A 15,103-nucleotide genomic window follows, 5' to 3' on the forward strand; every position below is an offset into this window, starting at 1 on the left:
GAGCCTGCCACCCCACCGACTGGTCACGTGCAGTCCACATGTGGACCGTGGGTAGCCTTACACGCACCCACTCAGGCCTGGGGACAGGTCGCTCGGCTGATGATAAGCCAGAGCAGGAAGTGTCTGTGGCACATGGGGAAAAAATTTCAGTCACTTTATAACCAGTAGAATCTCTGGCGGAGAAGTTAAAAGAATAAGGTAAAACGATGCGTGGGTGATGGCTGTATCTGTGTGATTTTAAACACAATTTCTCAAAAGGCTGATCTGTTCAAGTTAATGAATGTCCTCATAAAGACGTACGAGATTATTAGCAAACAACATCCACGGTGTGTTTGTTCCTTTGATCTTTAAGGGAACGGTCCCAAGAGCAGCCCCCGCCCCCGCGCCCCCCGGCCCCCGGCCCCCAGCAGCAGGCACGGCAGAGGTAATCTCCCAGCATGTTTGGAAGCCGGCGGCTGCGAACAGCGGCTCTCGGGACACGGGCACGGACTCTGAGCTGCCATGCTGGGCTGGGCACGTCACCCCTGGGGCAGGGGGCAGGCCAGCATACCTGTGTGTCGGCGTTCAGTACTTTGATTCTCTGGGTAGAAATGAAGAGATCCACCTCGGTCATTGGCTGAGATTCACCTTCAGGAGCCTGAGAAGAAAAATGCACAGCAAGGGAAAGCTTAACGCCTTACCCGACTCAAGTACAGAGCAAGGGTAGCTCACACACACAGGCACTGAGACACAGTCACCAGAACGGCAGCGCGGACTCCAGATTTAGACGGTCAGAGCTGAAGGGACCACAGAGGATGGACTCACGGACGAGCCTCAGCATTGCGAGCTCACAGGGAAAAATGCCACATCCCCTCTGCGTCTCCGCCTACGGAAGCAGTAACTCACTGCTGATTGGACTCTCCGAGCAATGATCACGAATGCCCTTTCGGCAAGGCTTTTAGAGCCCAACAGGCTGAAGAACAAGGGCAACTGACCCATAACCCAAGACCGTGGAAAAGTCACTTAGAGTCTGCCCGTGGCCAAGTGCTAGGGGGCGACGTTTGTAGCAGGTGCAAACGACGTCATTTGGATGCGGTTCTGGTAAGAGGGTCTTCATGTTCATACACCACCACAGCAACACAGAAGCAGTCCCCACTCCTGAACCCACCCCATTAAGAAGGAACCCCAAATGCCTCAACACCCCATGGGCAGCCATAAGCACCTAGAAGCTCCATAACCAAAAAAGCGCCTCCGTCTGGTTCATTTAGGGTTTAACTCCGCTCAGGGTGGTTATTAGTGAGTTTTCTTTTTTGCATCCAGCAATCTGACAAAATCCACAAGTCAAACATGACTGTAATTGAACAGACCCAAGTCCCTGCTACATTGATGCTCCTCAATGGTGGGAACTTTCACGCTACCGCAGGATTCATTTAGCATCTCCAATCTGCACCCTGTTGTTTCTCTGATGTGAAATGACTAATGAGCAACAGAAAACAGCCACTTTAGGCAACTAAGTTTTGAGAAACGTTGGCTAATGGGGCGGTTCAAAAAGAAATCTGAACAAAAACTTGCTGGATGCAGAAAACAAAAACACAAAATAATAAAAAGGCAAAACATAAATAAACGAAAAGAACAGGCATAACACCAAGCTGATGAAGTTGTTTGTACTGCACCTTCTTTCTGCTTTTGGCTAATTTCTGGGCCATCTGCTTAGCATGGAACAAACAGAGACAGGAGAACAGTTAGAAAAGAATTTTCAAAGTCGAAAGGGCATCGACAAACTAATATCAAGAGTGGCATAGAGCATTTCTGTGTGAGGAGGACAGACCTTAAAAAAATCCTACTCTACAATTTCCTAACTCAAAATTCAGTAGGTGGCAGGGGCCATAGGAAGAAGGAAATGTTAACAGCAATGGATGCTTTCAAAAAACCAACTTGGTTCTGTTGATTTTCTTGTATGCCTGTTTGCTATTTCATTGATTTCCATCTACATCTTAATTTCCTTCTACTTTCTTTGGGTTAAATTTGATTTTTTTTTTCTAGCTTCCTGAGATGAAAATTTAAATTACAGATTTTTAAACTTTTTCCCCTGATATATTTATTTAAAGCTGTGAATCTCCCTCCAAGTACCGCATTAGCTGTATCCCACAAATTTCGATATGTCACAGTTATCGCTTCAAAATGTCTAATTTCCGGTGAGTTTTCCTTTCAACTTTGGATTATTTAGAATTGTGTTAATTTTATTACATTGGGGGATTTTCCAGTTATCTTTTTGTTACTGTGGTCAGAGAACATACCCTGATTCCAAACCTTGTGAACTGTGCTAAGTCTTAGCCCTATGGCTCAGAACATGACGGACTGTGGTGAATGTCTGGGGGACTTCAAAAGATGCTTTCTTCAGTTGTTGGGAACAGTGTTCTATCAATTGTCAACGAGGTCAATTACGTTGGTTAAGGGTACTATTCAAATCTTCTACGTACTTGATTTTTTTGTCTGCTTGTTCTAAAATTTACTAAGAGGGGTGTGTTAAAATCTCCAACGGTTACTGTGGATTTGTCTGTATCTCCTTTTGGCTGTGCCAATCTTTGCTTTATCTATTTTTTATCTATGGTATAAGGTACAGATGTACTTAAGGTGCTTATGTCTCCCTGTTGAATTGATCTTTTTATTTTTCTTCATCTTTAGTAATTCTTGCTTTAAATTTGTGTAATGTTAATATGGCCTATTCCTAATTAGAAACAGATGTAATATTCCCCTCTTTGCTCATAAGCAGCTAACATAGTTGATTAAAAAAAAAAAGAGACTGCAGCCGATTGTCTAAAACTGAATCCTGGCTCTGTCACCCACTAATTGTGTGACTTGGCGCAAGCTGCTACCTGTCTCAGTGCCTCAGTTTCCTCATCTGTAAAATGAGGATAAACACAGGGCTCTTTTCAGGATAAAATAAATATATGCAAAGCTCTTAGAACAGTGCCTGGTGCATTATGAACACGACATTTGTGTTTGTTGTTACAGGATTATAATTTACTTAAGTCAGAATACAATTTCTTGGCTTATGGTAAGGCTTGCTAGACACACACAGATCTTGTACGAATAATGGTGAGTCAATGGCCAAACCACGAACACTGTTGTAGTGATGGGGGTGGGTGCAAGATCGTCTGCTCTCTCACACTCCTTGGTACTCACCTGTGGAAAAGCCCTTTTGCTCCCAGCATCACACCTCTATTTCATTAATAAGTCAAATGTGTTGTCTGTTCTACCTCACTGTGGAGAAACTGGATGAGTCAGCGATCCAAACACCACGTACTTAATCTCTGGTATAGTCAGGGAACTAGGGCAGCCCTGTCCCCACACAGCCACCCCAGAGCTCTTCCTGGTGGTCATGAATCCATGGTGAACAGTCTGCTCTGGAAGGGTCAGAAGGCAGCAAGTGCAAGGGGTATCCTAACTGCTGCGTGTGATGGTGGAAATGTGTCTGCGTCTGAAGAGTGGCCCCATGCCGATGCTCCACCATACCATGCAGATTCCTATGTGGAATCCAAGAGTCCTGCTGGGGGGTGTTCTCATCTGCATCAGCTCTAATCCTCACGATAAATGACTGCTGTAAGATCCTACTGTGTGTGTGTGTGTGTTTTCTACCACCTCCCCTGAAATCCCCTGCCAGGAATGTAAGAATTTCTACTATTTTTGATACCAAAACCTACCAGCTATTGGTCAAAATTCTTCACTCTAAGGAACAGGGATCTGAAAGGGTCCTCTCAAAGGAAAATAAGTCCACTACAAAGGAATGACCAAATTCTCTTTTTTTACTGGAATGGGTGATGAGGAAAGAATTCAAAAGACAAACTGAGTTTCATGAAGGGCATTCTGAAGTAATTTTTATGGAGTTAAAAGTATTTTACGCAAAGTACTACCATCTTCTCAACCACACAGGATATTCAGGTGCCCTGAAACAAATTATAATTTAAAATTTACATATGACATTGGTAGGGGGTTGGATCCGGAATGAGAAATTGTGGTAGCAGACAAGCCCAGGAGAAACATAAGCCAGCATGTATCATAAAGCAAGGAATGACACCATCCAATTAAGTCCTCGTGTTTCGTGGGATTGATTAGGGCTTGCCCCCCAGGAAGCTGCAGTGCGAAGGACACAGACTGAGGCACTGTTGTCCACCTACTCACTCTGCAACGTGTACTGAGCCTTTACTGTTAATCCTCTCTAGGTTAGTCATGCGAGGGAACTTCTTGACGATTCTAGCTTTCCTTTCCCCAGCGGACATTTACTGAGCCCTTGCTCTGAGCCAGCATCCTTCTAAGTTGTTCACGTGTAGAGCAATTCGAAAGCTTACAGAAACCCTGTGAGGTAGGCACTACAGTATTCTCCTCTTGCAGAAGTGGAAACTGAGGCACAGAGAGACTAATTAACTTGCTCAAGGTCATACAGCTGTTAAGAGGCAGAATAGAGATTCAAACCTGGAAGTCTCACCCCAGACCAGTAGTTGTGCAACTTAGGCAAGTTTCTCTTCTATATACTTCTCAGTTTGTCTGTAAATAGGGTTAGTAATGCCTACCTCACAGGATTCCCCACCCCCTCCATTCTGAGGAGTAAATGAGTTCATGAAGTTCACATGAGTTTACATGAAGAACCTGCTGTAAGTGTTCATATCCTCTTTACTAATCACAGACTTCTCCGAGTCAGATGGAAAATCATGTGGCTTACGCCAAGGTTCAGTGATAGAGATTTTAATTTTACAATTAAGTCCTGATTTTTGACATTTTCAAGAAAACCTTTCCATAAAAGAGAAAAATCTGATCTTTTGGGACAAGCTAGTAAAGACAAATATGAGAATGTCTGATAATGAATGCTCCTTACACAAATGCATAGACTGAAAAACATCCAACAGCATTTGTGAGCTCCTCACACGAGCTTCACAAATGTGGGAGGAATGGAGACACATAAGCCACACTCTGCGTGGACACGAAGCAGTTTCCGTGGCTCAGTTGGGGCTCAGCGGGTGAGCCCGTCTTCTGGCCGAAGAGCAGAAAATGCAGCGGGCGTGAGGGTGGAATGGAGCCTGGGGATGTAGTGGAAAGGAAGGAAGACAAGGGGTCTAGCTGCCCTGGCTTCAGGTTTGGTTCTCTAGGTAGGGTTAAGGCATGGTTCCCACGCTGCAGGTGGAGTGGGGTGCGTCTACCTACGGGGCTGTAGATCCTGCCATCAGGTTGGGCAGAAGTTCCTCTCAAAACGTGCTCCTGAGAATCTTACCATTAAGACTCTCGGAGGTATCCCACAGTGATAATGTATTCCGTGTTCACATAATGATGGGGGTTTCTGGTTAAACCAAGTGGATTAGATCTCCTTAGTACAGACTTCTCAAAATCTTTAATAGGAAAACATATATGGCAAACATCCAAAAAAGAGAGATATTTTGCAGTGTTTCTTGAGCTAATGCGCCAACAGAACCTTGTCAGTGGGAAGCACTCAGCTTGACTGGAATGCCCCAGGGCGGTCGGAGAGAAGATACCTCATAAGCCTGGGATGGTCCACCCTTCCCCAAATTGTAGTGCACATGAGAACCTCCTGGAGGGCTTATGAAAACACAGATTCCTGGGCCCTTACCCCGCCATGAGTTTCTGACTGGGGTGGGCCTGAGAATCTGCATTTCTAGGAAGTTCCCTTCCCTAGGAAGGTCCCATTTTGAGAACCACCTCTTGAATGCATTCCTTAGTTGGATGGGGGCTTCCTAAAAGGATATTATTTCTTCTCAAAAATGATGAACAAAGGCAGGAAGGGTACAATAGGGAGGGTCCAAAGATGAAAAAAAAAACAACTTAAGAAAAATGGCAGATGTCTTCTAATTCTGTTATTGCATTTAGATCCACCTTATTTATATTTTTATAGATGGAAAAAATTTTTAACTTCAGATTTCTCAGCCTGCCTTTTGTTATTGGTTACTTAAACACCCTCCTTGGCTCCCTTCCAGGCTGCACCTTTCTCAAGGTCAAGGACTGGGTCTTGGGTGTTTTTTTTAATTTCCTGAGATGCCTACCACAAGGGTCTGCAGAGAAACACTTTGCTTTCAGAACCAAATCCCTTTGTTTTCTTCTCACATTAAGTAGAAAATTTATGGCCAAACCACAACTCCAAATTCTCTCCCCATTTGGCAAATAAATCCATAAATCTTTTAAATTAAGAAAATATTAAGTCTTCAAACTCCAAGTGTAAATCCAATAAGCACCCCAATCGACCAACGGAAGAGAAATTAAAGACGGTTTTGAAAGCCAAGCTTCAGGTTTGGTTTTTGCTCAGAGATAAGAGCAACGCAAACGGCTATGTCTACACGGGACTCCAGGTGGGGAAGGGCTCAGCCGCATCCACAGGGTCAAACCAACCATGTAGGCAGAGGTGAGAAAGAGGGGTAAGACGGGGACCCCCGCGGGGAAGTGGGAAAGGAGGAGTAATCAGAAACAGGAGAACACCCTTCTTTGTTCAGATGAGAGTACCAAGGCGGAAATTACTAATCACTTGGGGCTGAGGATAATGCTAAATGGATTTCCAAATCAATCCAACAAGCTTTTCTTCTTCCCTTCCCTCCTGGACAGACACTGTAAAATCTGTTGCTTCCTTCCTCTCTGCATCTTTAGAGAGGTGGCCTAGAAGAACTCATTTCTGAAAGGTCAGCCTCTCTTTAGGAAAAAAGCGTGGCACCCCCTCCCTTAGATAAAGGGGTCTCCCAGGCACGTGCAGGCACCATAGCGCATGCGCCGGGGAGACCGTCCCGAACCATCAGGATACAAGCTCCAGCCCCCCTGGCGCCCTCTGCAGGAGCTGAAATGTCGGTGCAATCCCGACACTGACTTTCTAGGGGGTGCAGAAAATAAACCGTGGGTCTGAGCACAGTCTCCACCTAGAGTTTGAAAAAGCGTCAGGCTGTGTGTCAAGTCAAGCAATCTGACAGGCCTTTAAATGGATGGAAAATGAACAGGAGGCGGGAAATACTTGATGACAGGCAGCAGTTCCTTCAGATGCACAGGAGCACGTTGCAAAATGATACTTACAAATGAAATGCAACCTGTTTTAACTTTACCACTCTCTAATGAATTCCTCACACTACCAAAATTTGCTGTAAAAATAAATATATGTTTTCCAGATGCCTACTCTGCTCTGTGCAGGTCTAAAATGGATTAATCAGACAGCCTCATCTTGCTTGTTCTGATCAACACCACCATCTAACTTCTTTGTTCAGATCAACTGTGGATCCCCATCCTCTGAAGCTTCAAAGTAAACTTTCTGGTTTCCCATCAGGGAAGCTGGGCTTTAGGAAGGGAAAAGCGTGCTCTCAGACCTCACTGTGGAACCGAGAAGCTGTAATTCACAGCACACTTGGTGCTGGGTGGGTCTGGTGCTGGGTGGCGGAGCCTACCCCGAGCATGGCTTTCTGTTCCAGGGATGTGCCTGATCCCTTCCTCGGGGTCACACGGTACCGGATACATGTCACAGAGCAGTGGAAATACAAACCATCCGTGGGAGTCAAGGGCTACCACAAGGTGCCCAGAATGAAACCCGGACCTGAACACATTTGAAACCTTGATGGACAGAAGCTCGGAGAGCTCATCTCAAAGCCTCAGAGGGCTTCGGAGCTCCTTTGGGGGCGGACTGCTGCTTTGTGCTGGGGGAATCACCTGAATGGGCTCCGGCAATGTTTCCTGACAGGGGCAGAGGGGTGCTCTGGCCTTCTGTGGGAGTTAAATCTGCATCCTGTGCCCCAGCCTGGACATTAGAGGGTATCAAGCATTTCTGGTTCTGGCCCACTACTGCTGGTAAAAATGCCCTCCAGACACTGTGGCACCCCAAAGTGCCCCCGACCTGTTTCCTAAAGCCCCTTCTGGAGGTGCTGGTCCCCATCTGTCAGAAAACCACTGAGTGAGGCATGCCAGGTCCTTGCACTCCGGCTGATGCTGGAGAAGTGAGCGGCACCATTAGCCTGTGTCCAGAGGTGAAGCTGCTTCCTGGTGTTGCTGCCTCGGCATCCACTTTGTTTGGTCCAGCGGCCTGCAGCGACCTAGGACACGGACACTAGCCCCTCAGGCCAGTGCATGCCCTGGATAACACCCCACCGAGTCACAGGCAAATGTCAGCTCTTGATATAAATTCCCGACAGCCCTTGTAATAAACAGTCCGCCTCACCTCTAGGGCCTTCCCCTTGTGCTCCCCTTAGATAACACCCCCGTGGAGCTTACCAAAACCTTGCTCTTTTTGGTATGAATTGGCCAATTCAAACCCAGGAACCGCAAAGTATTCCACTCACAGACCCTCATAGAGGCAGGTGCCCCAAGTTCTGTCTCACCTTCTGCCTGCACTCACTTGGCCTTGACCCCCAGCCTGTGGCCCCCTTGAGGCATGCTGGCTCCTTCCTGGGGACCTGGGAGTAATAAACGTTTCTATTTCCATTTCCCTTGTGCTCTTTGGCTCAACCACCGGGCACCACGGGGCTCTGCTAAACAAATATTAATTTAACAAAACCCTAACGTGCTCTGTTTGGTAACTGTGGGACATCAGGAGTCGGAATTACGTCCCTACAGACTTTGTTTTTAAAAGTTATTCGCCTGAAAAGTACAGTGCCTGAAAAGTAACTTGCTCTCTCATACAGATCTGTGTGTTCTTGTTCTGAATGCTGCACCTGGGACATCCTCAATTCAGGAAGACTTTGGGGAGATCTAGAGGTATTCATGCCACCTCTTTAGGATAAGGGGAGACCGTTAGAAGGAATTAGGCCAAGACTGGATGGGCAGCTCAACGGGAACCTGATGTTCCCCTGGTAACATTAACGAGTCTGAAAGACCCAGAAGGTACGAAGGTCAGTTTGCTATGTAGCATGGGGTCGTCCTGCTGGGAGCCACATCTCTGTGGGTAGGGGTGGGGCTCTCCTCGAGAGAAGTGGACCTTCCCACTGTCAGTCATGCTGGCGGAGGCTAATTTTGGGAGAAGACACGGCCTCCGCAGCAGTGGGCCCTGTGGCGGGAGGGTCTCTGAGGCACAGATAAGGTTCACAGATTCTGGACCAAGTGGTGGAGTGGGTCCTGGACAACCGAAGAAGCGGGCGGGCCCCCGTGAGCAATCGTGACATTGGCCTGTTGTGCAGCTGTGAGCTGCTCTCTGGTTTAGACATCCTCGTTCCCAAAACGCCCGCAGCGGGAGCAACATCGGACGCTGCAGCGAGGCCTTGTTGTACTACGGGATAAGTCGGGGGAGCACTGGTGCCGAATTCAGGAGAGAAGTGCCTCTTCCAGGAGCCAGCGACTCATGGCCCTGGAGGCCACGGACGGCAGTTCGATGAGGACGCAATGACAGGGGACCGGGGACACTCCGACAGCACCCCGGGGACCTGCACCACGAGCGGGCAGCAGGGGGCTTGGTCATCACAGTGAGGGCCTCTTGCTTCCATTCCCAGCGCGTGAATAACACGGGGGTCAGCGTGGGCAAAAGGGCGAGAAACACCGCCTCTGAGCTACACGACCTCTGTGCCTCTTTGCTCCCTGGTCCCGTCAGTCTGCCCGCGGGGGGCCCCCCCGCACTGCTGGGCACCCACCATCTTACCCCCTTCCCTCCTGCTCGGGTCCACCCTGCACATTCACTGGCTTGATGCATTTCTGCTGGTGCTGCGGAGCGGAGGGGAAGGATCTATTTCCCCTCCCTCCCGAGACCGTGAACAGCCTTGCACACTTAGGTGCTTAAGAAATACTTTTTCCCGGATGAGGACCCTAAGTTACTGCCTTGCACCCGTGCTTCTTCCTCTTTGCACACGACCACGCAAACACCAGGAGGGGACCGGGGAATGTGTACACAAGACCATAGGGAAAAGGGAATGGCTCCCTGAGGACGAATGTGATTTTGACCAGGGGAAGCTGGATACAACCAAGTCTGGTGAGTCCTAACCTGTTCCAACTTGCCTGAAATACCTGGTTCTGGGTTTTTCGGTGGTGCTGTGGCCCCAGCCTGGCTGCCCAGTGGTTCCAAGTGCTGGTGGCATTTTAATGGCAGGGGACGTGTCCCTGGAGCCCTGCGTCCGTCCAGGATTCCAGGTGGTCCTGGCATTGTGGTGGAGATTCTAGAGCTCTGCATTTCCATGGGGTCAAGCTAGCTCTGGCTGGCTCAAGCTAGCAGTGAATCGTTTAAACCAGATGAAAGCAATTCTTGGATCAAACAGGCTTGCTCCTTTTTAAATCACGATAAAACAGGGGCGCCTGGGTGGCTCAGTTGGTTAAGCGACTGCCTTCGGCTCAGGTCATGATCCTGGAGTCCCGGGATCGAGTCCCGCATCGGGCTCCCTGCTCGGCAGGGAGCCTGCTTCTGCCTCTGACCCTACCCCGTCTCATGCTCTATCTCATTGTCTCTCTCAAATAAATAAATAAAATCTTTAAAAAAAAATAAATCACGATAAAACAGATTCCAACAGGTTATGACTGGCTCAAACTAGTTTGAACTGTGGTAGCCTGGCACTGACTCATTCTGGTTAGATTTGATCCAGTGGTTTGTGGTGCCTGAAGCAAACCAGTTCAATCTAGCTTGAGCAGGATCAGCTGGTTCAAAAGCACAAGACCAAGCCTCACCCACGCGGTCCTGCGAGGGTTCAAGTCACTGATCACTATGTCCGCGGAAATACAGGGATAAAGCTCTCACACTGGAGATGTAATGCTCGAAATGACATCCTTCCTCATCATGTCAGCTTTCCAAAGCTTATGTTCATATGTGCTTTTTCTCAACACTGGCCATTAGGAACACCCCAAACATACAGTACTGATACAGAAGGACTCTGGCACACTTTTTTTCTGTTTAGAACTGTTGGCAGGTGCACAGTCCCGATCCACGCTCCCCTAAACTCGGCACTCGATGCATGAGGTATGGGGAGACCAGTGTGGACGGCTCGGGCCCCTGCATCCACCCCTTGCAGCCCCTCACCTTGATCCTGCTCACGGCTTCCTGGGCCTGCATCATGCGCACGTTTTTGGAGGGGGTTTTGTCCGACAGCAGCTGGGTGGAACCAAGGTAATTGGCAGCAAAAATGATCCCATCGATCAAGTCCTCAGGGTCACAGGGTCCAGGAACTGTAATACACAGAGCCGCGGCGGTGAGTGAAGCCACCCTGGGGTGTGCCCCTAACAGAGCCCCCCGACCGTGCAGCTCCTTCCCCTCCCCCTGCCGGACACCCTGCCAAGTCTGAGGCGTCTCTCCGCGTCTGCCTTCACTCACCCCTTGTTTTCAAAGGGAAGGAACAATTTCCTCCTAATCCACGTCACCCAGGCCATTTACTGTGAGAAGTGATTGTTTATTTAAATATGAAACATGCAATCAGTGGCAAGGGACGTTGTTTCTCCTGTTAGACTGTGAGCTCTTGGGGGACAAAGACCATGTCATGTTCCTCTTTGGCACTCATGTCCAATCCATGTCTGTCACCCAGTGGGTATCAAATAAATGGGTGCCAGACATGTGGCTAGGGGAGCAGCGAGGCTGCTTTATTAGAAAACCCCATATTGTAACAGTTCCTTCACCTGCCATCATCCACCTCTCTCTCTTCCCATTGTAGCCATAATGGGGAAAACAAACTTTATAAATCAGGAAAAGGGGTATTTTCCTCAGAATGTCTGGATTCCTATAATGACCTCTGACCCCAATTCTGCAAGGCAGATGACATTACCCCAAAGCCGGAGTCTCCTGCTGCCGACCTTGCGGACTTACAGGCTCTCATGTTCCCGGCTGGCATCCACACACAGATCAATTCCAAGGAATTTTCTGTTCTCACTGACTGGCCTTTGAAATCAAACCTTAGGTTTAAAATATTTAAAATGGGGGCATCTGATTCTAACTGTAATCATCTGTAAACCCTACTTGAAATTAAAACATGTCTAGGACTAATACATAACTTTATAACACATGCACCAAGAAAGGCTTTTAATTCTACAATGAAAACATATGTATTTTCTTTGGCTTGAATGCCATATTTGGGGAGATTAAAATATACGTTTTAACCTACTGTTCAAAGCTCAGGCTCTTAAATTAGATAATTGGAAATGGAAACAATTTGCTTTTTCCTTTTGGAAAGCTAATCTGAAATAATTTTTATTTTTATCCACCAACATCGAGCTCATCTTGAGCTTAACCAGCTGCTTCCCATGATAAGCTACTTATCAGGGTACAATCTTAAAATAATCCGATCATTTCTCTAAAGGCAAGGCGGTGGTTGAAACAAAGAAATTAACAGTGTTTTAGGAAAGGTCTTCACAAAGCATCTGTGTAGTAAATAAATAAGGAAACCTGTTATTTGCCTTTTTCTAGATCTTCCCGAGAAAGGCTTCTGGACAGTGAGTGGTAGGCAGCCAACCTGCCTCACTATGGGCCAGTTATTCACCTCCTCGACAGTCACATGCTTCCCGCCCTGAAACTTTCCTAGATGTGAGAAGGATTCAGGGTATTTCCAACAGATGGGTTTAGCTGTAGAGCAGGGAAGTGCTTCTAGCCAAAATAATACATGGACAGGTTTGCACCCACATTACACTTTGTAAAAAGTAAAAGATTATCAGTCTCCTATCATAAATTCCTGTGATGGGTTTAAGTGTTATTTAAACATACCATTTTTGCCCAACCAGGCATTGAGAAAAAAGATCTCGTCTGGGATAGTAACTTTTAAAAACCTTCCATTTATTTTGTGAAAATAATGCATGTTCAAAGAAAAATAAGAATTAACAACATACTTCTCTATGGGACTTCCAGTATTGTATACTCATCTCTGAGTTGGCTCTATCCCCTGAAAGTTTCTCTCTTCAACCGTAGTAAGTGTGGACATGCACAGAGGTGTAAGAGCAATCCAAATAATATTTAAATGATTTGTATAAATGTCAACCAGCCGAGAGACAGAAATATTGGACCTAAATACACTATACATTTGAGCTACGATCTTATGCCATTTATCCTCCGGGGAAACTGATCATAATCAAACATCACTGCCACCAGATCACACCTGGGAAAAAAAAAAAGCCCTAAGTCCATAACTTCATTTTGGTGTATTTTTTAAAAGTTAAAAAATTTAACATTATAATGGCCCTAAGTCGAAGAACCGCAGGTTTCATTTTGGCCTCTTAGAACGTGTTTCCTTTCAGGGAGGTCTCTGTGTTGCTCTGTGGGTGAACAAGCACACACATGTCATTGTCAGACCCACGTGAATGCTGAGCCTGGTGGAATGACTATGAAGAATGGAGTTTCCAAACTCTCGGGAACTCCCCAAGGAGTACTCGTGGAATTCTGGAGTCTTGCAAAAATGGTGCAAGTAATTTACAGGTCACTCAAGAAAGAGACCTGAGTAACTGAACCAAACCTATGAGGCTGACCTAAGCTTCAGGACTGCGGGGTCAGGGAGGTGTGCGAATCCTGGTGATTCATTCTCAGGCGATGGGGATGCACCGACTGTTCATGCACAGGATCCAAGGGCCAGACAGAGCCTCCAAGTGGTGTGAGGGTATTCTCTCATCTCCAGAAAACCCTCTTTCAAGGAAATGACAATCTACCCTACACGAAAAAGCATCTGCGATCCTCTCTGGCAGAGGATCAGTGGCACCTCTAGCTAAAGAGGGCCTTTGTGTGGGTGAAGAATAGGCACTCCATTTGTGTGGCCTGAGCTCAAGCTGGAGTGCCTAGCGTGGGCCAAGTTCTGGCCCCACTAGATCTCCTGACTGGGTGCCCTTGAACAGTGAATAACCTGCACAACCATATGTGGCTGCCCTGCACAGAATACCCTTTACCTGGAGAGCTGTGGCATCAGACTGCCAGTTCACAGCCTGGCTCTGATACTCGCTAATCGCCATCTTGGGAAAGTTACCCACCTCGCCTTGAGTAAGAATGCCTCAGTTCTCTCCTGCATAACATGGGGGTAGTAAGCCCACTTCACAAAACAGATGTGAGGATTCAATCAGTTATTATATGGAAAGTGTGCATCTGGCACAGAGTAAAAGCTTGGTAAATGTTATTATGCTTAACTCATCTAAGCAAGAGATGGGAATGATTGGTAAGGTCTTTTTTCCCCCCCTAAATTAAGAGGATGAAAATGTCTCCCTTAAAGTTCATTCCCACTCGTCCTTGACGGATGTTAAGAGATGTCCTGGAGTGGAGATAAGGAGTCTTGAGTTCAGATGTCCTATGACTGTCTCTAAGCTGGAAACAGCCCAAAGCCTCCCTGCAAGCTCAGGTCCTCATGGACAGAATCAGCAAAGGTCGGGGGAGGATCTCTGACAGGCTCACAACTATTGTTCTTTTAGTCTAAGATTCTAAGACTGTTAAGACTGTGAGTGAGTGACTTCGTGGCCTTTCTTCCCCACTAGGATCTTATAGCCCAATGCTTCAAATACCCAAAATACTAGGAGATTCATGCATGACTCAATATTCAATTACTTTCTTTTCAGCTCTTACCTTCAACGTAGGTGGGGAATGAAGCCAAGCTTTTTCTTGACTGTAATCAAGACGAAGAGGTTTCAAAAAGGGCAAAGCATGATGAAAAATGCATTAACACAACTTTATCCATGCAACATGAAAAACAGATTGCCAATGACAGATATTAACCAGGTGTCAAACATTTTTGGATATGGAAAGAAAAGCGTGAATAAACATACACATTTCTTATTAAAGGTTACCCAAAGCCCAGAACATCTATCCATAGTTTAGATAATCTGAAAACCTTACATTCCACAGAGAGGTCCATCAGTTTAAAAAAATATCCCACAGACCAAAGTCCATAATCAATTCAAAGCAATACAAAGGGCTGAATTTGTATTCTTAAGAATCTGGGTTTCTAAGTGAAAAACTGCTGGATTAGTAAAAGCACCAAAAATGTGATTATATGTTGAAATCTGGATTCCCTGGGAGAATTTTATTTCCCTTGGGGTCTCTTCTTCAGTAATCTCTCACTATGCTAAAAATGTTTGCTAGTTTTCCTCTCCTCCTTTCACCTCTTACTGGTTTAAAAATTCCATTATGTAAGTAATTATTATGTGTTACCTTAAAATAAGAACACAATAAACACAGGAGTGAACTGAAAACCCTGGGATTTCTTATACTAAGACCTCATAGCAAGGGTCA

General features: G+C 46.5%; 1 protein-coding gene across 4 annotated transcripts in view; it reads right to left on the reverse strand.

The window, feature by feature from the left end:
- Positions 1-15,103, reverse strand: part of APBA1 (amyloid beta precursor protein binding family A member 1) — a 210,138-nt gene that overhangs the window by 28,053 nt on the left and 166,982 nt on the right. For 3 of the 4 annotated variants that reach the window (XM_045882229.3, XM_054509160.2, XM_054509161.2), the window contains 4 exons: positions 14,438-14,477; positions 10,940-11,085; positions 1,653-1,685; positions 551-637 (listed from right to left, as the gene is read on the reverse strand). In XM_045882229.3, the coding sequence (XP_045738185.1) occupies positions 551-637; positions 1,653-1,685; positions 10,940-11,085; positions 14,438-14,477 (306 nt within the window). The remainder of the gene's footprint in view (positions 1-550; positions 638-1,652; positions 1,686-10,939; positions 11,086-14,437; positions 14,478-15,103) is intronic. The other variant, XM_045882231.3, reaches the window with a different exon arrangement.

The sequence above is a fragment of the Mirounga angustirostris genome, unplaced genomic scaffold (assembly GCF_029215605.1).
Source record: "Mirounga angustirostris isolate CCGP_5_RB_7025 unplaced genomic scaffold, mMirAng1.0.hap1 SCAF_15, whole genome shotgun sequence".
NCBI classification, from domain to species: domain Eukaryota; kingdom Metazoa; phylum Chordata; class Mammalia; order Carnivora; family Phocidae; genus Mirounga; species Mirounga angustirostris.